General features: G+C 41.4%; 2 protein-coding genes and 1 long non-coding RNA gene across 3 annotated transcripts; all 3 read right to left on the bottom strand.

Moving 5' to 3' along the window:
* Window positions 1–603: 603 nt before the first annotated feature.
* Window positions 604–1,877, bottom strand: LOC109945191 (uncharacterized). Its single transcript, XM_020551021.1, has 3 exons — window positions 1,723–1,877; window positions 1,316–1,641; window positions 604–1,103 (listed from the first exon to the last, which is right to left on the bottom strand). Exons 1-3 carry the CDS (start codon window positions 1,875–1,877, stop codon window positions 604–606), a joined length of 981 nt encoding a protein of 326 aa, XP_020406610.1.
* Window positions 1,878–18,662: 16,785 nt separating this feature from the next.
* On the bottom strand, window positions 18,663–21,406 carry LOC103652493 (pyrophosphate--fructose 6-phosphate 1-phosphotransferase subunit alpha). Its single transcript, XM_020551179.2, has 5 exons — window positions 21,298–21,406; window positions 20,891–21,209; window positions 20,606–20,771; window positions 20,321–20,484; window positions 18,663–18,929 (listed from the first exon to the last, which is right to left on the bottom strand). The coding sequence occupies exons 2-5, from the start codon at window positions 20,989–20,991 to the stop codon at window positions 18,926–18,928; spliced, it is 435 nt and encodes a 144-aa protein (XP_020406768.1). The 5' UTR covers window positions 20,992–21,209; window positions 21,298–21,406; the 3' UTR covers window positions 18,663–18,925.
* An 80-nt stretch (window positions 21,407–21,486) lies between these two features.
* On the bottom strand, window positions 21,487–21,697 carry LOC109945326 (uncharacterized). Its single transcript, XR_002268467.1, has 2 exons — window positions 21,624–21,697; window positions 21,487–21,544 (listed from the first exon to the last, which is right to left on the bottom strand). It is a non-coding gene; the product is annotated as an uncharacterized lncRNA (long non-coding RNA).
* Window positions 21,698–26,297: the final 4,600 nt, after the last annotated feature.

The following is a 26,297-nucleotide window of genomic DNA, read 5'->3' as shown; positions in this document are numbered from 1 at the left end:
GGTGAGGAAAGAAGAGATTGAATTACAGAAGCAAAGAGACGAAGAGAGGATAATGGCTATGGATCTTGGTGCATTGACAGAAGAGCAAAAGACCTATTACATGAGGTTGCGGGCTAAGATTATGGGCCAGCTTTCTGATGCTTAGGTAAAAATGAATTGATTTTCAATAACTTCTTCCTTGTGACTGCAATTTAATTACACGAGTACCTATCTACTTGCAGGTTCCAGGTGGTATAGTGTCACTGCTAGTAGTTGAATTGTGAAGTTTAGGTGTGTCAGTGTCAGTTTTTGCTTTCATGTTGTGTTCGAACATATTTAAATTTGTGTTTTTCTCGAAAATTAGTGTCACTGCTACCTGGTTCTTTACTGTTTTATGTCATGTTCGTAGGATCTCTTTGTTAGCTGTCGTGTTCCGAATGCTTTAATTATATCACATATATGACTTGAAAAGCATTTCTGATCTCATAGCACATATAATTATCTGACTGCACACATAATGTGCACATAATTTTATTCATAAGCATAATCACTGCTATAGTGATTGAATAAGTAATAGTACTTCAGTGCAAATTATTACAAGTAAAAAATAGAGGGTACATATAATCAGTTGTAGAGATCTGGATGATGCTGCCATATGTGTTCAATGAGGTCATCTTGAAGTTGAGTGTGAATACCTTTATCTTTTATTTTCCTGTAGTTGTGTATAAACTCCTCGAGTTCTGGTGTTTCTTCATGAGAAGTATTAACCTTGTCTCCCACCCCTTCGTAATTTATATCATGCTCATCATCTCGCTCATCCTCCACGATCATATTGTGCATAATGACACATGCTCTCATGATTTGCCCGAGTGTGTCCCCATCCCAAAATCGAGCTGGACCCCTAACGATTGCGAATCGAGATTGTAAAACTCCAAATGCTCGTTCAACGTCCTTTCTACAGGCTTCTTGAGCAGTAGCAAAATATTTCTTCTTGTTACCGCGTGGTTCTGGAATGGTCTTCACAAAAGTAGCCCAAGAGGGATATATGCCATCGGCAAGATAGTAACCCATTGTGTACTCATTGTTATTTATTGTATAATTCACCTTTGGAGCTTCACCATCTGCTAGGCGTGCAAATAAAGACGATCGATGCAACACGTTGATATCATTGTGTGAACCAGGCATCCCAAAGAAAGCATGCCAAATCCAAAGATCTTTATCGGCAATAGCTTCAAGTATAATTGTAGGTTCATGCACATGTCCGGTATACATACCTTGCCAAGCAGAAGGACAATTTTCCACCTCCAATGCATACAATCAATAGAACCAAGCATACCCGAAAAGCCTCTGCTTTCTCCAATGGCCAGTAACCTTGCTGTATCATCTTCGTTAGGTGTTCTCAAATATTCATCTCCAAAAACCTCGACAACAGAACAAACAAATCTTCGTAGACTCTCAATTGTAGTACTCTCACCTATACGAACATAATCATCAGTAGCATCAGCAGCTACCCCATAAGATAACATTCGAAATGCTGCAGTAATTTTTTGCAGACTAGAAAGGCCTAGAGTGCCAGCTGTGTTCCTTTTCTGAACAAAGTATTGATCATGTTGTTCTACGGCTTTCCAAATACGTACAAATAATGAACGTCTCATTCGAAACCTGCATGTGAAAATAAAACACATATATGTACTATTAATATTTTTAAAGTATCATATAAATAAAATCAATAGAGTGACATACCGTCGTCGAAAATAATAATGCCCATACGTAGGATTGTCTAAAAAATAATCTTGATACAACCTCTGATATCCTGCTTGTCTATCTCGCTGAAGTACTCGGTGCCCCTTTATAGAACCACGTTGTTTTGTTTCGTTATCTGACTCATCCGCATTCATGGCCATATGAGTACTAGAGAAAAAGAATTCGTCGCCGTCATCATCTGAAGATGAATCCAGCACCAATTGCATTGGTAGACTTCGTCGACTCATTGCGATCTGACTAACAGGACATTCAAAGACCCAGCAAAAAAACAAACCTACGAACATGCATGATCAATGAGGACTGACCAAGGAAATGAATGATATGCGATAATGTACTTCAATTATGGTTGTCTAGTTTTTCTAGAATCAATTACCTATGAATGCACCTGGTTGTATCTCCTCCAAGATGATGGACGATGGCGGCGCATGCACATATAGATGGCGGCGCATGCACATTTGCTGGAGGTGCATGTCAAGAAAAAAGAAGAGCAGCAAATGCTTTTGGGCTGCAAAACAGGCCCGATTATGGTTACGTAGGCCCACGTTTGGTTGTTTGAAAATTTTAAAGATCAATGTTTTAGCAGTCTGCCGTGGGTTTGGATGTTTTTAGGAAAAAATTTTATAACATCCCTCAAAATGACGGTTTTGGCAACAAATTTTTAGCAATCTGTTGGAGTTGCTCTAAAGCAGTTGTGTGCATGCAAACATTACTTTCGGCATGACATCATGTACAAAAGTGTCATACATGCTTTTAACTATAAAAAAAGGGTTGGTCAAATCTACCGTGCATGCGGTGCTCCAACGGAGCGCTTGGATGAAACGAATGAAGTTGTTTAATGGACTTTAAAGTTTTTTTTCTCATAAATTCACGTTGAATTAATTAACTTTTGTATAATTTTAATTGGTATGTATGCTTCATGTTTTTATTCTATTTATTTCTTGTTGCAAATAACAAGTAGAATAAATAATGTTTTATGTTACAATTTCTACTTTAATCAATTATTTCCGGGAGTAGATAATTAGTAGAAAAATGCATGCTTAAATATGGGAAAATGGCATCATGCACCTGATCTGATTATACTTATGCATTAATTCTTGTATTATTTTTCTGCTTTATTTCCCGTAGTAGATAAATAGTAGAAAATTATTAAAGGTGCATGTGAAGACTATATGGTGTATACCTGAATCGCTCTAAATATTTATGATGTGTTGAGCTTTTGGACTCATGTCGAGCGATTAAATTGTATAGTGGGTACTCAGACACGTCGATCAGACTACGTTATTAATCGATCGAGTTATGGCATTGGCTGAGCACTGGCTGCGCCCTGGCAACACGACGCAGTATTTATGTCGTACGGACTTGGCTGCGTCATTTGATTGCTATGTCGCACTCTCGCTTAATCGGATCACTCTTGTTGAGTCGGACCACCATCATCGAGTCACGCATTTTTCGCACGCCCTGTAGCCATTGTTTGTCTGTTGTGATCATCGAGCCACAATTGTGCCTGTTGTGCATGTTTCATGAACTTGTCATGTACCCCGACTATTGAACCACAACTGCGCCTATTGCGCTTATCACGAAGGCTTGCCATGTTGTCGTAGCCCTGATGGCCGCACACGCGTTGATGTCAGATACGCTAGAGCTTGTACTCGCGTGGATTGTGGTGGGTTGTTCAAGGTCCTGAAGTCACATTATGTGCAACCTTCGTAAACAATTTTGTTTTCACTTTATATTTTGTTTGATTGTGTTGTGTGGCATCGTATATTTATATATATCGCCAAGTGGCCATAACAACTATATTGAATCTGGGAAATTAATTCGAAATACAATGAAACACAGATAAGTTAATTCTCTGCTCTCTCCTCATGCATAAAGTTTTACTCGAAGTAACTCGAAGGTATATAATATAATGCATGAAAACCTTTTTGGCACAGAAAACATCACAAATTGAGATTTTATTAGTAAGCAATAAGACCTTATCAGATGAATAAATGCTAGAATCTCAGTCATACATTGCTCAACTAGATATTGGCACATTGCTATTTGTCGTTGAACGGCATGAAGCGAACTTTGAGATAAATGGCTAGTACCTTAGCAACACGAAGTTGCGAGTACATCGGAAGGTAATTCTGAGAATTTTTTTCACAATGTTTGTGTGAAAAACCATTGTGTGTTCCCGTCGAACCACTTTACTCGTCCTATCTAGGACCTCTATGCTTGTGTTGCATACATCTCTCAGAATTGTAAATACTTATAGTCACAGAATTGACTTGGTATAGTTCTTTGATTGGTATGGTATAGCTTTAAGCTAAATGGTAAAGGTCAGTCCTAAATGGACATATACCTGGAGTTTATATAGCAAAACTACATTGAATTCCACCCTTTGAAATGCTTACCGTAATATATCTATGATCTACCAGGAGTAAGAAGAGTAGAAAATAGCCATGAAATCTCATATTTCCATAGAGCTTGAAGCGAAATTGGACATTAATATGTCATTGGTCTGTGGCACCGGAAGATCCATAATTCTTGACCACTAAGCTATTGGTGATTGTAATTTGTGATATAACTATGAAGATCTTGTGGAGACCGGATGATTCCTTCATATGAGAGCAACACTATCTGTTGTTGAAGACGGATCCTAGGCGGATACCAGTCTTGTTTCGTTCTTGCCAAGTGAAAGGGAATTAGGCTTACACCTAGTTCCTAAATTATTTTGGTGATTGAATTGCCCAACACAAATTGTTGGACTAACTAGTTTGCTCTAGATTATATGTTCTACAGGTGCCAAAGGTTCATCTATAACTATACGAAATCGACTGTCCGGAATACCGTAGATTATTCCGGACAGGAGAAGCTTTTTGGAAAAACAGGCCAAGCGCGGACCGTCCGGGCCCTTGCAGCGGACCGTCCGCGACACAAGAATGACCCTCGGACAGAACCAATGCAAAAACACAAGTTTCCACTACGGACTGTCCGAAGGAAAAGCAAAGACCGTCCGAGCTCTCGCGCGGACTGTCCGGCCTCAGGCGCGGACCGTCCGGTCGGTAAGAAACCGAAAAACCCGAAGGAGACGGGTTCGGAGAAATGAATTATAGGGGGCCTCGCGGACCGTCCGGGGTGCACGACCGGACCGTCCGCGACTGGCTCTGTCTGACATCTGACGACGCATTAAATGCAATATAGCCGTTGATATAGCCGTTACTGCTGACCGTTGCATTTTCAGCCGTTGATCTACAGGGGCGGACTGTCCGCACCAGGAGGGCGGACCGTCCGCGCTCAGCAGAATGGCCCAACGGCTAGGAAGTGGTTGGTGGCTATAAATACAACCCCAACCACCTCCATTCACTACACCCAAGCATTCCAACCTTCAACATTCAATACAAGAGCTAGCAATCTATTCCAAGACACATTCAAAGCCTCCATCTCTCCAAGTTTTCAATTGAGAAAAGAGATCATTAGTGATTAGTGACTTGAGAGAGAAAGTGATCCGTGTGTTATTTGTCGCTCTTGTCGCTTGGCTTTTTTAATCGTGCTTTCTTGACTCCTTCATTGCGATCAAACTCACTTGTAATTGAGGCAAGAGACACCAATCTTGTGGTGATCCTTGTAGGAACTTTGTGTTCCAAGTGATTAAGAAGAGAAAGCTCACTCGGTCCGAGAGACCGTTTGAGAGAGGGAAGGGTTGAAAGAGACCCGGCCTTTGTGGCCTCCTCAACGGGGAGTAGGTTTGCGAGAACTGAACCTCGGTAAAACAAATCCACGTGTCTCACTCTTCATTTGCTTGCGATTTGTTTTACGCCCTCTCTCGCGGACTCGTTTCTTTATTTCTAACGCTAACCCCGGCTTGTAGTTGTGTTTATATTTGTAAATTTCAGTTTCGCCCTATTCACCCCCCCTCTAGGCGACTATCAATTGGTATCAGAGCCCGGTGCTTCATTAGAGCCTAACCGCTCGAAGTGATGTCGGGAGATCACGCCAAGAAGGAGATGGAGACCGGCGAAAAGCCCACTACAAGCCACGGGAGCACTTCATCGGAAGAGTCCCGCACCAAGAGGAAGGAGAAGAAGAAGGACTCCTCCAAACGGAAGGAGAAAAAGTCTTCCTCTTCTCACCACAAAGAGAAGAAGGAAAAGTCTTCTTCCCACAAGCCGCATCGGAAAGGCGACAAGCACAAGAGGATGAGGAAGGTGGTCTACTACGAGACCGACACTTCATCAACATCGACCTCCGACTCCGATGCGCCCTCCGTCACTTCTAAGCGTCAAGAGCGCAAGAAGTATAGTAAGATCCCCCTACGCTATCCTCGCATTTCCAAACATACACCTTTACTTTCCGTCCCATTAGGCAAACCACCAACTTTTGATGGTGAAGATTACGCTAGGTGGAGCGATTTAATGCGATTTCATCTAACCTCGCTCCACAAAAGCATATGGGATGTTGTTGAGTTTGGTGCGCAGGTACCATCCGTAGGGGATGAAAACTATGATGAGGATGAGGTGGCCCAAATCGAGCACTTCAACTCTCAAGCAACAACAATACTCCTAGCCTCTTTAAGTAGAGAGGAGTATAACAAAGTTCAAGGGTTGAAGAACGCAAAGGAGATTTGGGATTTACTCAAGACCGCGCATGAAGGTGATGAGCTCACCAAGATCACCAAGCGGGAAACGATTGAGGGGGAGCTCGGTCGGTTCCGGCTTCGCAAAGGGGAGGAGCCACAACACATGTACAATCGGCTCAAGACCTTGGTGAACCAAGCGCGCAACCTCGGGAGCGTAAAGTGGGATGACCACGAGGTGGTTAAGGTTATTCTAAGATCACTTATTTTCCTTAACCCTACACAAGTTCAATTAATCCGTGGTAATCCTAGATATACCAAAATGACCCCCGAGGAAGTTATCGGGAATTTTGTGAGTTTTGAATGCATGATCGAAGGATCGAGGAAGATCAACGAGCTTGATGATGCCACCACATCCGAAGCTCAACCCGTTGCATTCAAAGCAACGGAGGAGAAGAAGGAGGAATCTACACCAAGTCGACAACCAATCGACGCCTCCAAGCTTGACAATGAGGAGATGGCGCTCGTCATCAAGAGCTTCCGCCAAATCCTCAAACAAAGGAGGGGGAAAGACTACAAGTCCCGCTCCAAGAAGGTTTGCTACAAATGTGGTAAGCCCGGTCATTTTATTGCTAAATGTCCTATATCTAGTGACAGTGACCGAGGCGACGACAAGAAGGGGAGAAGAAAGGAGAAGAAGAAATACTACAAGAAGAAGGGCGGCGATGCCCATGTTTGTCGGGAATGGGATTCCGACGAGAGCTCAAGCGACTCCTCCGACGACGAGGACGCCGCCAACCTCGCCGTCACCAAGGGACTCCTCTTCCCCAACGTCGGCCACAAGTGCCTCATGGCAAAGGACGGCAAAAAGAAGGTTAAATCTAAATCCTCCACTAAATATGAATCCTCTAGTGATGACAATGCTAGTGATGAGGAAAATAATCTACGTTCCCTTTTTGCCAACCTTAACATACCTCAAATGGAAAAATTGAATGAATTGGTTAGTGCTATTCATGAAAAGGATGACCTTTTGGATTCCCAAGAGGATTGTCTAATTAAAGAAAACAAAAAACATGTTAAGGTTAAAAAGGCTTATGCTCTAGAAATTGAGAAATGTGAAAAATTATCTAGTGAGCTAAGCACTTGTCGTGAGATGATTGACAACCTTAGAAATGAAAATGCTATCTTAAATGCTAAGGTTGATTCACATGTTTGTAATGTTTCAATTCCCAATCTTAGAGATGATAATGTTGACTTGCTTGCTAAGATTGATGAATTGAATGTATCTCTTGCTAGCCTTAGATTAGAGAATGAAAATTTAATTGCTAAGGCTAAAGATTTTGATGTTTGCAATGCTACTATTTCCAACCTTAGAACTAAAAATGACATATTACAAGCTAAGGTTGTAGAATTAAAATCTTGCAAACCCTCTACATCTATTGTTGAGCATGTATCTATTTGTACTAGATGTAGAAATGTTGATATTGATGCTATCCATGATCATATGGCTTTAATTAAACAACAAAATGATCATATAGCAAAACTAGATGCTAAAATTGCCGAGCACAACCTAGAGAATGAGAAATTTAAATTTGCTCGCAGCATGCTTTATAATGGGAGACGCCCTGGCATTAAGGATGGCATTGGCTTCCAAAGGGGAGACAATGTCAAACTTAATGCCCCTCCTAAGAACTTGTCTAACTTTGTTAAGGGCAAGGCTCCCATGCCTCAGGATAACGAGGGCTACATTTTGTACCCTGCCGGTTATCCCGAGAGCAAAATTAGGAGAATTCACTCTAGGAAGTCTCACTCTGGCCCTAATCATGCTTTTATGTATAAGGGTGAGACATCTAGTTCTAGGCAACCAACCCGTGCCAAGTTGCCTAAAAAGAAAATTCCTTGTGCATCAAATGAACATAGCATTTCATTTAAGACTTTTGATGCATCATATGTTTTGACTAACAAATCTGGCAAGGTCGTTGCCAAGTTTGTTGGGGGCAAACACAAGGGGTCAAAGACCTGTGTTTGGGTACCCAAAGTTCTTGTTTCTAATGCCAAAGGACCCAAAACAGTTTGGGTACCTAAAGTCAAGAACTAAAATTGTTTTATAGGTTTATGCATCCGGGGGCTCAAGTTGGATACTCGACAGCGGGTGCACAAACCACATGACAGGGGAGAAAAGGATGTTCTCCTCATATGAGAAAAACCAAGATCCCCAACGAGCTATCACATTCGGGGATGGAAATCAAGGTTTGGTCAAAGGATTGGGTAAAATTGCTATATCTCCTGACCATTCTATTTCCAATGTTTTTCTTGTAGATTCTTTAGATTACAACTTGCTTTCTGTTTCTCAATTATGTCAAATGGGCTACAACTGTCTTTTTACTGATGTAGGTGTCACTGTCTTTAGAAGAAGTGATGATTCAATAGCATTTAAGGGAGTGTTAGAGGGTCAGCTATACCTGGTAGATTTTGATAGAGCTGAACTCGACACTTGCTTAATTGCTAAGACCAACATGGGTTGGCTCTGGCACCGCCGACTAGCCCATGTTGGAATGAAGAATCTTCACAAGCTTCTAAAGGGAAAACACATTTTAGGATTAACAAATGTTCATTTTGAGAAAGACAGGATTTGTAGCGCATGCCAGGCAGGAAAGCAAGTTGGGACTCATCATCCGCACAAGAACATCATGACGACCGACAGGCCGCTTGAGCTACTCCACATGGATCTATTCGGCCCGATTGCTTACATAAGCATCGGCGGGAGTAAGTATTGCCTTGTAATAGTGGATGATTATTCTCGCTTCACTTGGGTATTCTTTTTACAGGAAAAATCTCAAACCCAAGAAACCTTAAAGGGATTCTTGAGACGAGCTCAAAATGAGTTCGGCTTAAGGATCAAGAAAATAAGAAGCGACAACGGGACGGAGTTCAAGAACTCTCAAATTGAAGGCTTCCTTGAGGAGGAGGGCATCAAGCATGAGTTCTCTTCTCCTTACACTCCACAACAAAATGGTGTAGTGGAGAGGAAGAATCGAACTCTATTGGACATGGCAAGAACCATGCTTGATGAATACAAGACACCGGACCGGTTTTGGGCCGAAGCAGTCAACACCGCCTGCTACGCCATCAATCGGTTATATCTTCACCGAATCCTCAAGAAGACATCATATGAACTCCTAACCGGTAAAAAGCCCAACATTTCATATTTTAGAGTTTTTGGTAGCAAATGCTTTATTCTTATTAAAAGAGGTAGAAAATCTAAATTTGCTCCTAAAACTGTAGAAGGCTTTTTACTTGGTTATGACTCAAACACAAGGGCATATAGGGTCTTTAACAAGTCCACTGGACTAGTTGAAGTCTCATGTGACGTTGTGTTTGATGAAACTAACGGCTCTCAAGTAGAGCAAGTTGATCTTGATGAGATAGGTAATGAAGAGGCTCCATGCATCGCGCTCAGGAACATGTCCATTGGGGATGTGTGTCCTAAGGAATCCGAAGAGCCTCCAAATGCACAAGATCAACCATCATCCTCCATGCAAGCATCTCCACCAACTCAAAATGAGGATGAGGCTCAAGATGATGAAGGGCAAAATCAAGAAGATGAGCCACCTCAAGATGATAGCAATGATCAAGGGGGAGATGCAGATGATCAAGAAAAGGAGGATGAGGAAGAACCAAGGCCGCCACACCCAAGAGTCCATCAAGCAATCCAACGAGATCACCCCGTCGACACCATCCTCGGCGATATTCATAAGGGGGTAACCACTAGATCTCGAGTTGCTCATTTTTGTGAACATTACTCTTTTGTTTCCTCTATTGAGCCACACAGGGTAGAGGAAGCACTTCAAGATTCGGATTGGGTGGTGGCGATGCAAGAGGAGCTCAACAATTTCACGAGAAACGAGGTATGGCATTTAGTTCCACGTCCTAACCAAAATGTTGTAGGAACCAAATGGGTCTTCCGCAACAAGCAAGATGAGCATGGTGTGGTGACAAGGAACAAAGCACGACTTGTGGCCAAGGGGTACTCCCAAGTCGAAGGTTTGGATTTCGGTGAAACCTATGCACCCGTAGCTAGGCTTGAGTCAATTCGCATATTATTGGCCTATGCTACTTACCATGGCTTTAAGCTTTATCAAATGGACGTGAAAAGTGCCTTCCTCAACGGACCGATCAAGGAAGAGGTCTACGTTGAGCAACCTCCCGGCTTTGAAGACAGTGAGTATCCTAACCATGTTTATAGGCTCTCTAAGGCGCTTTATGGGCTCAAGCAAGCCCCAAGAGCATGGTATGAATGCCTTAGAGATTTCCTTATTGCTAATGGCTTCAAAGTCGGCAAGGCCGATCCTACACTCTTTACTAAAACTCTTGAAAATGACTTGTTTGTATGCCAAATTTATGTTGATGATATTATATTTGGGTCTACTAACGAGTCTACATGTGAAGAGTTTAGTAGGATTATGACACAGAAATTCGAGATGTCGATGATGGGGGAGTTGAAGTATTTTCTAGGATTCCAAGTCAAGCAACTCCAAGAGGGCACTTTCATTAGCCAAACGAAGTATACTCAAGATATTCTAAGCAAGTTTGGAATGAAGGATGCCAAGCCCATCAAGACACCCATGGGAACCAATGGGCATCTCGACCTCGACACGGGAGGTAAATCCATCGATCAAAAGGTATACCGGTCAATGATTGGTTCATTGCTTTATTTATGTGCATCTCGACCGGACATTATGCTTTCCGTATGCATGTGTGCAAGATTCCAATCCGACCCTAAGGAATCTCACCTTACGGCCGTAAAACGAATCTTGAGATATTTGGCTTATACTCCTAAGTTTGGACTTTGGTACCCTCGGGGATCCACATTTGATTTAATTGGTTATTCCGATGCCGATTGGGCGGGGTGCAAAATTAATAGGAAGAGCACATCGGGGACTTGCCAGTTCTTGGGAAGATCCTTGGTGTCTTGGGCTTCAAAGAAGCAAAATTCGGTTGCTCTTTCCACCGCCGAAGCCGAGTATATTGCCGCAGGCCATTGTTGCGCACAATTACTTTGGATGAGGCAAACCCTGCGGGACTACGGTTACAAATTAACCAAAGTCCCCTTGCTATGTGATAATGAGAGTGCAATCAAAATGGCCGACAATCCTGTCGAGCATAGCCGCACTAAGCACATAGCCATTCGGTATCACTTTCTTAGGGATCACCAACAAAAGGGAGATATCGAGATTTCTTATATTAACACTAAAGATCAATTAGCCGATATCTTTACCAAGCCACTTGATGAACAAACTTTTACCAAACTTAGGCATGAGCTCAATATTCTTGATTCACGCAATTTCTTTTGCTAGATTGCACACATAGCTCATTTATATACCTTTGATCATGTCTCTTTCATGTGCTATGACTAATGGGTTTTCAAGTCTATTTCAAACCAAGTCATAGGTGTATTGAAAGGGAATTGGAGTCTTCGGCGAAGACAAAGGCTTCCACTCCGTAACTCATCCTTCGCCGTCCTCCAAGCAACTCTCCATTCTTGGGGGAGAAAAGCATGAGCATCAAAGAAAAGGGCTCTAATGATTCCGTTTTTGGCGATTCATGCCAAAAAGGGGGAGAGAGTATGAGCCCAAAGCAAAAGGACCGCACCACCACCAATTTCAAAAACTTTGTGTCTTCAAGAATTTTATCATTTGATATCCTATTGTGTTCAAAAAGGGGGATAAGTAGTATTTCAAAAATGATATATCAAAACCCTCTTGAACACTAAGAGGAGGATCTCATTTAGGGGGAGTTTTGTTTAGTCAAAGGAAAAGCATTTGAAACAGGGGGAGAGAATTTCAAATCTTGAAAAATGCTTCTCAAAATCTTATTCATTTACCGTTGACTATTTGCAAAAGAACTTTGAAAAGGATTTACAAAATAGTTTGCAAAAACAAAACATGTGGTGCAAGCGTGGTCCAAAATGTTATATAAGAAAGAAACAATTCATGCATAAATTCCAAGCAACCTTTGCACTCACGTTATGCAAACTAGTTCAATTATGCACTTTTATATTTGCTTTGGTTGTGTTGGCATCAATCACCAAAAAGGGGGAGATTGAAAGGGAATTAGGCTTACACCTAGTTCCTAAATTATTTTGGTGATTGAATTGCCCAACACAAATTGTTGGACTAACTAGTTTGCTCTAGATTATATGTTCTACAGGTGCCAAAGGTTCATCTATAACTATACGAAATCGATTGTCCGGAATACCGTAGATTATTCCGGACAGGAGAAGCTTTTTGGAAAAACAGGCCAAGCGCGGACCGTCCGGGCCCTTGCAGCGGACCGTCCGCGACACAAGAATGACCCTCGGACAGAACCAATGCAAAAACACAAGTTTCCACTACGGACTGTCCGAAGGAAAAGCAAAGACCGTCCGAGCTCTCGCGCGGACTGTCCGGCCTCAGGCGCGGACCGTCCGGTCGGTAAGAAACCGAAAAACCCGAAGGAGACGGGTTCGGAGAAATGAATTATAGGGGGCCTCGCGGACCGTCCGGGGTGCACGACCGGACCGTCCGCGACTGGCTCTGTCTGACATCTGACGACGCATTAAATGCAATATAGCCGTTGATATAGCCGTTACTGCTGACCGTTGCATTTTCAGCCGTTGATCTACAGGGGCGGACTGTCCGCACCAGGAGGGCGGACCGTCCGCGCTCAGCAGAATGGCCCAACGGCTAGGAAGTGGTTGGTGGCTATAAATACAACCCCAACCACCTCCATTCACTACACCCAAGCATTCCAACCTTCAACATTCAATACAAGAGCTAGCAATCTATTCCAAGACACATTCAAAGCCTCCATCTCTCCAAGTTTTCAATTGAGAAAAGAGATCATTAGTGATTAGTGACTTGAGAGAGAAAGTGATCCGTGTGTTATTTGTCGCTCTTGTCGCTTGGCTTTTTTAATCGTGCTTTCTTGACTCCTTCATTGCGATCAAACTCACTTGTAATTGAGGCAAGAGACACCAATCTTGTGGTGATCCTTGTAGGAACTTTGTGTTCCAAGTGATTAAGAAGAGAAAGCTCACTCGGTCCGAGAGACCGTTTGAGAGAGGGAAGGGTTGAAAGAGACCCGGCCTTTGTGGCCTCCTCAACGGGGAGTAGGTTTGCGAGAACTGAACCTCGGTAAAACAAATCCACGTGTCTCACTCTTCATTTGCTTGCGATTTGTTTTACGCCCTCTCTCGCGGACTCGTTTCTTTATTTCTAACGCTAACCCCGGCTTGTAGTTGTGTTTATATTTGTAAATTTCAGTTTCGCCCTATTCACCCCCCCTCTAGGCGACTATCACCAAGCAGTTATCATCATTTGTTTCATGAAAAGCTAGTTATATGGTGATTTTTCCAGATAAAAATGAATTCCTGGCCTTGTCTGTTTTATTCCAAAGCTTCTCTTTTTGCTAAACAATGAAGAGATCAAAATAATGCTTTATAGAACAAGTTGGTATATAATATGAGGAAAAATATTTGCCCTGCTGGCAACACCATAAATAATTGACTATTGTTATAAGTTCTCTCTCAAAATTATTATACCTAAAAATGTTGCATTAATCGATACCCAATTTTAGAGCGGTATGAGTAATTGGGTAAACCATGGGCAGTGATAAAAACGAGTTGGACTATACATCTCTGCATATAAAAATCTTTGCTTGGCAGCATTGGCCTGATGTCGTGCACTTTACTACCAATATAAACACATTTTCCTATGTGCCTCATAGCACAATGCAACCAGTGAATGTCTTTGTGAGCGTTAGACCCTGATGGTCATTTTACTTGTTGATCTGAAGTCAACTAATGGCTCCAAATGACGAATGGTATTCATGAGCCCCTGAAGAAGCCTTATGGATAAAATAGTGTTGTGCATGTTAGTCTAAATCATGTTAGTCTAAATATTAATGATTGACTAAGCATTTGGTAATAATAACAATAAGTTTACAGAATTGTAACCATGAAGCAACTTGTTGTTGCGTGTCTCGCTGGATGTTGAGACTAACCCTTCATGTTGAAGGACAAATATGTAGTATTCATGCCACTACATTAATCTAAGTCCAAAGCTCACTGCATAAAACCCCTATCTGTAATGTGTGTAAGATTTCCCAAATAAATCACCACAATAGCATACATTGCCCACAACTGGATGATTGTGGTTGGGGATTTTATTTGTATGCTTTTAGAACATCTCGGCATTAGGGGGAGGAATGCCCATATAGTGTAATGCCTCAATATTCTATTAAACGCACAAAAGCCAAACTGAACCCGTCGTTCGGAGTGTACTCCTGTGTATATGGAGTTTGCCAGAAATCGTTGAGGAGTAACCATATTGGTTTGAATGCTTCTACCTGATGTAGATGTGGATATACCCGGGATTAATATCATATCCACATTTGACTTATTGGAATTTGATCTATTCTCGGGGACGCCTGCAAATATGATCCATTGGCCTTAGTCAAAGCATATGCTCTGATTGCAGATTCACGTGGTTTGTGTTAACTCTCCTCCGATTAATTCACCCTGATGGTGATTTGCCTCACGAAGAGGTTCATCTTGATGATGAAATTCCTAGCAAAGCGCGCAATATCATTGTGCTAGGAATTCGGAACAATGAATCTTTCATTTTGGGAAATGACGGAGATCATTATTAAATGTGGGAGACAAATATGTCGACACCTATCTTGCCTCTCTAGATTGCAAAAGGATCCAAAACAAAGTCTTAGGCATGAGTGCTTTAAGCTCTCTTATCGGGTCATTGATAAAAGCAATCGAGGCTGAACCAATAATCGCAAAATGAAAGTCGCGAGCTTGAAGTTCGGACATTTATGGGCACTATTGAAGTAATGTGTGGTGAATGTGATGGTTCAAGTGGTCTTGTGAGAGACCCATCCCACGTATGTGTTGAATAAACACAGTTCCACTATGTAATATATCTGACAAATGGCATGAATTATAATATGCAGTTAATAGGATCCTGAAGATCCGTCATGAGATCCTAGGAGGACTCATATCTTTGAATTATAAATATGCAATATATAAATCTCGTACCGAATAATACATTCCTGACGAATGAGCACTCTCATATATAGAGAGAATATCTCCTAGATGAGATTATAGTTCCTTGATGGAACCTTTCTAGAAGAAATAAAGTCTGTGTTAAACACCAAAGTTTGATGATCCCTATAAAGGGATAAAGACCCATACATACCCGAAAAGGAATAAGATGAGGTACCAAAGGACTTGAAGTTCACCGAATAAGCACATGTGCATTCCACGATCTTTACTCATGGTAATTTCCACTAGATGTGAAATTACGGTATCCTCTAAAGCCACGATGGCAGAAACCTATAAGGTTTAGGTGTTACTGGCAAAATATCCCCATTGTGCCAGAATGACAGACTATAACAATATATCTGATCGATGAAAAATCCCTGTTGGATTACGATCTTTGATGGACTTTTGTTACACCATCATAGATGTTGCAAAGGATGAACACCTGGAGCGATGTGTCATATTTAGAATATGTACTATTGCAACTATATTATCCCCTAAGTCCTATTGAAGGACATGTTATTTGCTTTGCACAACTATGTATAAATTATGGTGTAAGATAGAAAATGATAGCACCCCAACCTCATCCATTCTCGTTATTCTAGATGAACAATGAGACATATATCTTGAAGAATATGCTTGAGTTATGAGGGATAACGACTTTGACAGATGTCATCGTCAGGGGGAGTGAATGCTTATATTGATCACAATCGTGAGACAATAAATGTCATATTCTATACCCTGAAGGCGTGAGCTTGATGATCAATATGTAAACCTTTATGGAACTTTCTATCAAATATATAGATCCAGTCGATCGAACTTCATCAGTCAAAGTGGCTTATTTATATTGATACGTGCACTTACCTCATATATCCTAGAAGTGAGCAGAGGTAAAGTTCCTAAAATAGTCCTTTGCAAGGATATGCAATCCGTTTGCTAAATCTTTATGTGCATATACTTCCAGAAGAAGATGTTTTGCCTTATTGATATGGTTTTGCAAGGATCAGGGGGAGCACATTTATAAAGTTAGCCCTTGTAGAAGATTCGATAGAATCTAGATCCCAGAGGATCAAAATCTGTCACGATGACAACTGTTGTACTCTTTTTCCCTTGGTGAATTTTCTTGAAGTTTCTCACATGAGGTTTTTTAACGAGGCAACAAAGTGCAAATGCAATTTGTATCACCATGCATTCTTTCTCCACGTTTTTCCCACTGGGTTTTTCGGAGTTTTAACGAGGCATGTGTTGGTCGCGTTATTCGCCCAAGGGGGAGTGTTAAGTAACCCTAGTTAGGGTTATGTGGGCAAATATCTGCTTTACCCCTGAGGGGTCTCACATCTCTATATAAGGAACCTGTACACCTCCTCGTAATACAGAGAAGAGAAAGAGGCCAGAGGCCCAACCCTATATCATGTGTCTCGTGTGTTACTCTGTCGTGTTTCTGGGAAGGGAGACGAGTTCTCTACAGCTTCTCGCGCCTCTACTGCTGACGGGAGGGAAGTGAGCGGATCTGGTGATCCGTGGTGACGTAATTCTCAACAGGAACAAGTCGGGAAACCATAGTAACGTTGCGGGCTTGCGGCCCATTTCTAACGGAATCATAATGGCGTTGTGGCCCAGTTCCACCAGGCCTTTGCGATACCTTTGGCTGTTGTTCGAGGAATCTAACTAGTACTAGTTTCCACCGAATATCAGAGTTGTGTTTTCAGTGGCAGATGACGTACGTACGTTCGTTCTTATCAACGACGAGACGAGACGTGAGACGTCTATGATAACTTTACCAATACCAAGATTTTGTTAGGTCAGTCCTCAGATGCTCATCGGTGTGTGCGTTTTTAGAGATGAGTGTGCGCCTTATACTGTATAATTCAAAAAAAAGTATATAGATATCAGTATTTTTGTAAAGCCAGCAGCAACAGCTTGGCTCTACTTGTTCCACAGTACGTATAGGTTTACAGAACAAAAGGAGCGCTCCGAGCTGTCGCGGCCATCTGTATAGCAGAACAAAAGAATACCGAATGGCTCGTCGCCATCCTCACGGCTGCACGGGGGACAGGGCTCTAGCAGTGACAAGCGGAAAGGCTCAAAAGGTTGTTGTGGTGCAGTCACCCTATCATGAGACCGACGTAGGGGCCAGTTTAGAGTTTAGAGTGACACGCCCGATTAGGGAAGTAACTAGAGAGGAGACGATGAGCAAATGTGGCTCATATATTCATATATGCCGCAGCTAGGGGTGAAAATGGAATCTAAATTTTACAATATAAAATTTAAGCATTATGCTCTATTTTTTAACTTTTTAACTAAAAATTTTTTAGGGCCTAACATATTGTGACTACAATCCATTACCATCCTAGCCGCACCCATACATATAGGGGGTGTTTGATTTGAAGAATTAATACATTCTAAATAAAGTGGTGCGTCATGAGTCTATTCTACAAATTTGGTAGAATAAACTCAATCCTCATATTATTATTAATCATTAGCCTACGAGGAATGCAATGCAATGGTAATTAATCAACTCATTTCATTACACAAACCAAACAAGAAATCGAGGAGTGAAAAGATAATAATTTACCTCATTTCTCAAATCAAACACGCAGATCGTCCAACTATTGAATTAGCGTGTTCTTTGTCACCGCGCTCTTACTATTATAGAAGGAACGACACATATTAGTTGCATGGAGAAAAATGTCTAGTTAAAAATAGGACAATGAAGTTAATGAAATCTTGAGACTTCCGAGCGAGACGTCTGTTTTTTTTTTGTCCGAGAAAGGAAAATATAGCATAACAATAGTTCGAAGAGGTAAATTGAATTTTCTAGTTTTCTATTCTCGCTTTTTTTGCCACATGAGTCTTTTTTTGGCTTAGCCACGTTTCCAAGAAGGGATGATTAATGGAGTAGGGTTCGTGCGAGCCGAAAGCCACCAGAAAATTGCCAATCCACGTCACACTTTTTTTGTCTAAAAAATACCATTTTAAGACAAAAGGTATTATTTTGAGTGCAACGTGCTTTATTTCTTTCTTTCTTTATTTCTTTCTTTCTTTTAATCATGGCATATACTTTAGTTGATGGCTTGACCTCTTTTAGCGAAAAGGTTGCTTCGTTGGTAGGCATTTGCTTAGTCCTGGAAAAAAACAATGCTATTCACCGTGGCTTTGGTAGTGTTTTACATTACACTAGTGTATGGGGCGCGCCCATGCACGCCTGTCGATAGCTGAACAACAAAGTATAATGTATGTTGTGTACGTTATGGAGTAAATAAGTATATAAGTGCAAAATCAAATTTAACAAAACTCTAGCGTTTAAAGAGCTCATAGTGTACATAGATGATAATTCTAGCGCTAACAGAAGCTGTTGAATCAACCGATATGGTCGTACATATTTATTTAGTACATTAGTGGCATAATTGAAGAGTTGGTCAGGGATCGCTTAAACATATACATAACTGCAAATATTTTAGCAGTTTGGTTATATGTGCACAAAGCACCCATGCTCCAAAAGTGATGATTCTCGTCATAGGCATGCAAAATAGTTACCTGTATAGAAAAAAGGAAACATCAGTTGTTAAAGAATATGTGAGCTACTGTATTGTTGTTCAATGGTTATGAAGGATAGTGAACAATAATATGCAAATTATATTGATTACAAACTATGTAGAGCGAATGAGAATAGATGGTGTAGTACCTTGGTGGCAACAACGATGATCTAACAGTTATGGGTCTAGGGTCTGTAGAACCTTATTGTTGTTCGTGGAGTTGGCTAGTCTTGATCTTATATGTGTTTTGTGATGTTAGAATGAATTATGATTCATAAATACAAAAATCAAAAGTATCTGTTGTTTGGTTTGCTTCTCTTTTTTTTGGATAATACATACTTCTTAGGCTCATCTGAAAGTTAGTCGTCAACCTGTATTAAGTGGATAAGAAATGTCAAATAGCATGTTTAATGTAAAACAGAAGTTGAGAAGTTATTTTGTGACCTTTTATCGATGTTTTTTTTAATTTGTTGTATCAATGTTGTGAAGCTATAAATTTAGCATTTGTTAGCAATATCTTGATAAACATAGTTACCTAAGGTGGTTAAAATCCTTGTGTTAGATATAAATACTTCACCGCCCTCGGCCATGGACACTTGTTTGCCAAACTACCTTTTTCTTTTGTTGATACGAACAACATAACACCAACATAGATTTTTGTCCTGAGCAATTATGGGTAGGCTAGGGATCAAACTCAAAAGAAACAAAAATAGGGGGAAAAGCATTAAAAGGGTAAAAGACAGAGGGTAAATATGAAATAGCTAGTGGCTTAATAGGTTTCACATTGCTCAAAAATAGTATAAATACTGGATAATAAATACCAATATATTTAGTATGTAGCAGTAGATATGATTACAAAGTTATTTAAGATTTTGTGTAACTTTACAATTTTAAAAAGATATATAAAAATCAAGGATATGTGGTCGCGTGATAGTTGATGAGAGGGATTTGAAGTTGTAATATAAATGTGTTAATTAGCAAGAACTAAAAGAGAAAAATACTTATCATATATGTTTCCTTTACTGACTGATTGCAATGTTATCAAATACGCTATCCTTATAGAAATCTTAGAAAATAGCGTCTATCATAAGATAGAATTTGTGAAATTTTGTATATGTGATTTAGTTTGGTTTGGTTCAATCTTTTGTTGGTATGTAGTCTGATGCTATGAAAGAACCCAGATCAGATAGTGTATCGTAAGTGGATACTGACAACCTAGATCAGATAGTCTATTATAGGTAGATACTGACAACATTCAATAGCAACTTAAATAGTTTCAAAAGGATAACAGTGATTGGCTACTATGTAAAAATAAAATGCATGACATGAAAATTGTAGAACATAAAGCACAATGTGTTGGTAAAATCGAAGTGGCACAGAAAGTACACGAACCATGCATTCATAATGTTGAATATATGCAGCTTGAAATGGTAGAGGGGCAGCTCGGCGTTGAGGGGGTGGGACATCACAGTCAGCACATCCGTCACCGACACCATGGAACTGATCGCCGCCTTCAGGATCTCCCAGGAGCACCCTGGCTTCACCATGGTCCTAACCTGGGACCACATCATCGTTGGGCATGCCAATGTTAGGAAGGGACCTGCTTCTTAAATGAAAAGCTTTTTCCTTTTAATCTGAAACTACTCGGAAGCAGATGAAAGGATTCCCGATCACAACCTTGCCAAGGTACTCTTTCAGTATCTCAATGTCACCCATGTAGTCCTGGTTCTCAATGGTCAGCGTGATGGGCTTTGCATCTGAACCAGGCCCTTCGAACTGAATACCTCCTGGAGTCCTGTAGAAGTCGTCAAGGAGGAAGCTTGAAGCCTTCTCTCGCAGCAACCTGAATGATGCAGGAACAAAGTCAATCCCGTTCACCTTCCTTCCAGGTCGCATCCTTTCCTCTACTTATCGGAAAAAAAGCAGGACCAGGTATCAAAGCCCTGAACAATGTGGACTTACTCATAAGCATTCCCTTTTAGGTCAATTGGAGAAGGGTGAATGGAAGGCCTCCCTATAGGGATTGCTCCAGGGCCACGTAAATGCCTTTTCACACTCATCATCGCCTGGTAGAGACAACAGATTGTGCAACTAGGTCAACATAAATAGATAAGTAACCTTTCAGCGTCTGATCTTGAAGGCATGGTCAGTGACATCTTATTATAGTTAAAGGAGCAGCAGCACATCTCCATTTGTCAACAGGGTCTTTCAGATTAGCCACAATTGCCATATAGTCAGTCAATCCAACTGCAATCATATGCAGGGAGATACGTCCAAGAGCCTAAAATGTTCAGTGTTAGCATGAATAACATAAGGATCAGATCATCAGAACATTCAATTTTCCAAAATCTCAATGAAATAGTTCTCACATAAGCATAGTCACAGTCGAAATTTGATGGTGTAGATCCTCGAGCCTGATATCCAAAGAAATGACATACTGAACTGAACTTCCTTCCCTTGTACCTTCCTTCTTTCTGAAATATCAAACATCCCCAATCACTATGGACAGAGGTTCAGAGAAGAAAAAAAACAAGAAATAACAACAACAATGGAAATTATCGTTCTCTTTATCATTTCTGTTTCTACTAGATGGGCCAGCAGTTGCTCCGTGTCAATCTGAAAACAATAGGACACTATAACACCAATAATTACATTGTTTTGATTGAGTTGTTGTTGGGCATTCAGAATCACAAACTTGGGACAACTGCGCAGAGTTATCTGATTCTTGGTGGAGCAGCAGCTGCAGTACCGATAAAAAAGGGAAAAAAATTGCTACAATGTCAATCTCCTTTTTTTGCAGGTCATTAAAAATGCATGACATTTTCAATTAGAGCCTATGAGAAGAGTTACTTCCGTATATGCAAACTCTACTTGCTTGTTGCGTGGCCACATACTTTCTCTACAGCAAAAGAGGATTAGAATTTGCACAACACAAATAGAAAATCAAGGAGGTGGACGACCCCTTTTTCACTAAATAAAAAAAGTTTTGGGGAACGAACCATTGCGAAAGCAGAAAAGTAAACTAAAATGCACTGAACAAAAATGTTGAAGCAGCACCAAAAGATTTTCGGTATTCCATTTTTGAAGAATATGCTGCTCCGCAAACGACGAAACTGCAATTAGCAAACAGAGGAGGATCTCATCCACAAAGAACACGAACCCTAAAACCATGAAGTCGAGCAAACGGTGAACAAAATGATTCAAGAAATGGGATCTGAACATGATAAACAATATCTGCAGTAGCCGTGGGGGAAAAATGAACCCAAGCGCAGATTAGAAGTTTAGAACACGAAGACTGAAGGAGTGCGAAGATGGAGGAAGCGCGGACTGGAACACGAAAACTGAAGGAGTGAAAATGGAGGAAGCTGGATCTTCCGTGAGATTTTTTTGGATAAAGAATCGGCGGAGGGATTGAGTAGGAGGAAGCGGCAAAGAGAGCGAGGACCAAGAGGACCTGCAGCGCTGGGGCGAAAGGAGGCGACAAGACGTAGTACCGACGAGAAGGATCGAGGAGTGTACAGAACAAGGAGGTTCGCGATGCGTCCAAGGCAAGACTGTGTCGTCATGATGTAGCCGTTGATTGGAAATCCGACGCCTAGATATATTTGAGCCGACGTGGACAATGTTATAGTCGTTGTTTCCTTCCGGCTTTAAAGATAAGGAAATTATTCGGACCTCTTGTTCTCAACATAGAACAATAAATTAAATCAACTGTGAATGACACTTCCAAAATGTAGACTAAATCATTCATACACAGTTTGACAGTAACAGACATCTTATCGTTGGATTCCATCGAATCACACAAAAGGAGCATGATTTTTCTATGTTTAATTGTGCATGGTTCACCATACAAAAGCTATTATTTCCAAGAGTAGATATGAAATATCATGTTACCTGACAAGATACTCAGGAACAACAACACCTCCCAGGCAACCAAAAATTGCAAAAAAATGAAGGTAGAGAGTCAGATGGTTGTGTCAATAGGATCTGCAACAGCTCATATTTGTGTTAGATTATTAATAACAGTGATCGAGGATCCAATCCCAATAAAGCATATTGCAAAGAGAAGCCAAAAAATAGTCTTCACTATTGCTTCCGAAAACCTGAATTCTTCACCCTTCTTCGTCTTCTTGGCTTTATAGCCCTTTCACCCTTGGCTAAGGGAGTATCGATGTCTTGAATCAATTCAGAAATAAGAACACCTCCCCCAGCCAGCCAAAAAAGTTCTAGATATTGAAGACAAAGAGCAAGATGGTGGTGTTGGCAGCAGTTCATATTTGTGCTAGATTATTAAGAACAGTGATTCTAGATTCAATCCCAACAAAGCATATTGCAAAGAGAAGCCAGAAATTGGCCTTTATTATTGGATACAAAAAAACGGACAGGAGTGCTGGCCTAAAGTAGTGAAAGTAAAATGTTAATCCCCTTGTTGTTTTGTTCTCTAAATCATTGTGAATCAGATATGTTCATTGTTCAATAGTAAAGCATGGAAACACAGGAGGCACAAGGTTCCTTTTGACTTAGTGAACTGTATAACATGAAGAACAAAGTGAAGTACTGTGTATAATTTTGAATGGATATTTAGATGTTAAAAAAAATAAAAGAAGCAACTCGTTCGTGAAAGGGGACTTGCAAGACAACACACATATTGAGAGCACCTAGAGGGGGGTGAATAGGTGATCCTGTAAAACTTAAACTTATAGCCACAAAACTTGGTTAAGTGTTAGCACAATAATCACCAAGTGGCTAGAGAGAAGTCTTAGCAAAACACAATAACCACAAGAGAACAATCACATAGATGACACAGTGGTTTATCCCGTGGTTCGGCCAAGACCAACGCTTGCCTACTCCACGTTGTGGCGTCCCAACGGACGAGAGTTGCACTCAACTCCTCTCAAGTGATCCAATGATCAACTTGAATACCACAGTGTTTTGCTTTTCTTTTCTTATCCCGTTCGCGAGGAATCTCCACAACTTGGAGCCTCTCGCCCTCACACTTTTGATGTTTACTAAGAATCACGGAGTAAGGGAGGGATGAGCAACTCACACAAGACTCACAAATCAGAGCAACAACACGCACACAAGTCGCAACAAGAGCTCGCAACACAACCCAATGAGTTCACAACTCCACAAGAGCTCTATATGCTATCACAAAGAAACAAATGCGCGGAATCGATGTCTTGGTGCTTAGGAATGTTGTCAGTATGCTTGGTGTTCTCCTCCATGCGCCTAGGGGTCCCTTTTATAGCCCCAAGGCAGCTAGGAGCCGTTGAGAGCAATCTAGGAAGGCTGATCTTGCCTTCTGTCGACTGGCGCACCGGACAGTCCGGTGCACACCAGACATGTCCGGTGCCAGATTTCTTTCCATACGTGGCGCAGTCGACCATTGGCAGCCTGAGAGCCGTTGGCGCACCGGACATGTCCGGTGCACACCGGATAGTCCGGTGCCCCCTTCTAGCCGTTGGCTCGGCCATGTGTCCCGCGCAGATCGCGCGGCCGACCGTTGGCCCGGCCGACAGTTGGCTCACCGGACAGTCCGGTGCACACCGGACAGTCCGGTGAATTATAGCCGTACGTCGCCGGTGAATTCCCGAGAGCGGCCAGTTCATTCGAGCCAGCCTGGCGCACCGGACACTGTCCGGTGCACCACCGGACAGTCCGGTGCTCCCAGAATCAGCAGATTCTTGGTTGCTCGAGCCAAGACATTTCCAATTGGATTTTTCCTGTTTCCAGCACTTAGACACAATACATTAGTCCATAAAACAATGTACTAAGTCTGAGAAACATACCTTTATCCTTGATTTGTACTTTGTCTACCTTTTTACACTTAGGCACTTGTGTTGGACACTAAATCACCAAAACACTTAGAAATGGCCCAAGGGCACATTTCCCTTTCAATCTCCCCCTTTTTGGTGATTTATGCCAACACAACATAAAGCAAGTAGAACAAGTACAAAATCACTTCAAATAAGAACTCAATTTATTTTGATTCAAATTTGACATATATGGATCACTCTATGCCACCACTTGGTTTGTTTTTGCAAATCAAACTCAAATTTCTATCTCTAAGTTAAACACACATGTTAAGACATAAAGAGAGTCATTCCAAGAGAAATTGATTCAAGATTTCAAAAACTCCCCCCTTTTCCCATAATCAATACTTCTCCCCACAAGAAGCCAACTTTTGACAAGAGAGACAACAAAAGAGTTTTGACAAACCAAAAGCTTTATTCTACTATTTTCAAAATCTCTACTATTTTCAAAATCTCTCAAGTGGTAGCTGATCCATTTATCGCTTTGGCCTTTATTTTCTCCCCCTTTGGCATCAAGCACCAAAACGGGATCAATCTTGGCCCTTTAACCCCATTGCCTCACCAAAATCTTCAACCAAGAGCAAATAGGCAATAAGAGTATAAAGATGAACTTGGAAAAGTTACTCTTTTCATCGGAGTGCAGTGGAAGTCTTGCATGGTCCAAGTCCACCTTTTCCCTTTCAATTCTCCTTGGAGACTAAAACAACCAAACTCAAGTACATGGTTAGTCTCAAAGGGTCAAGTTGTAACATATCTCCCCCTAAAACTGTGCAGCACTTTGCAACGGACTTGTGAAGTCCAGGGAGTGTTTGTACAACTTGAGCACCATACTGAACAACAAAATGCAAAAAAGGAACATGATCAAAAGCATAAATACATGTATGCTACAATTCAATCCAAGTTCCGCGAATCTAAGACGTTTAGCTCACTACGCAGCCTGCAAAAGGTCTTCTCATCTAGAGGCTTGGTAAAGATATCGGCTAGCTGGTTCTCGGTGCTAACATGAAACACTTCGATATCTCCTTTTTGCTGGTGGTCTCTCAAAAAGTGATGTCGGATGTCAATGTGCTTTGTGCGGCTGTGCTCAACAGGATTTTCCGCTATTCGGATAGCACTCTCATTATCACATAGGAGTGGGACTTTGCTCAGATTGTAGCCAAAGTCCCTGAGGGTTTGCCTCATCCAAAGTAGTTGTGCACAACACTGTCCTGCAGCAACGTACTCGGCCTCAGCGGTGGATAGGGCAACAGAGGTTTGTTTCTTAGAGTTCCATGACACCAGGGACCTTCCTAAGAATTGGCACGTCCCCGATGTACTCTTCCTATCGACCTTACATCCAGCATAGTCGGAATCTGAGTACCCAATCAAGTCAAAGTTAGACCCCTTTGGTTACCAGATCCCGAAGCAAGGCGTAGCGACTAAATATCGAAGAATTCGCTTCACAGCCACTAAGTGACACTCCTTCGGATCGGATTGAAATCTTGCACACATGCATACACTTAGCATAATATCCGGTCTACTAGCACATAAATAAAGCAAAGAACCTATCATGGACC

The sequence above is a fragment of the Zea mays genome, chromosome 3, assembly GCF_902167145.1.
Source record: "Zea mays cultivar B73 chromosome 3, Zm-B73-REFERENCE-NAM-5.0, whole genome shotgun sequence".
Classification (NCBI taxonomy): Eukaryota; Viridiplantae; Streptophyta; class Magnoliopsida; order Poales; family Poaceae; genus Zea; species Zea mays.
Note: the sequence above shows the minus strand (reverse complement) of the source record. Positions and strands in the feature narration are given on the sequence as shown.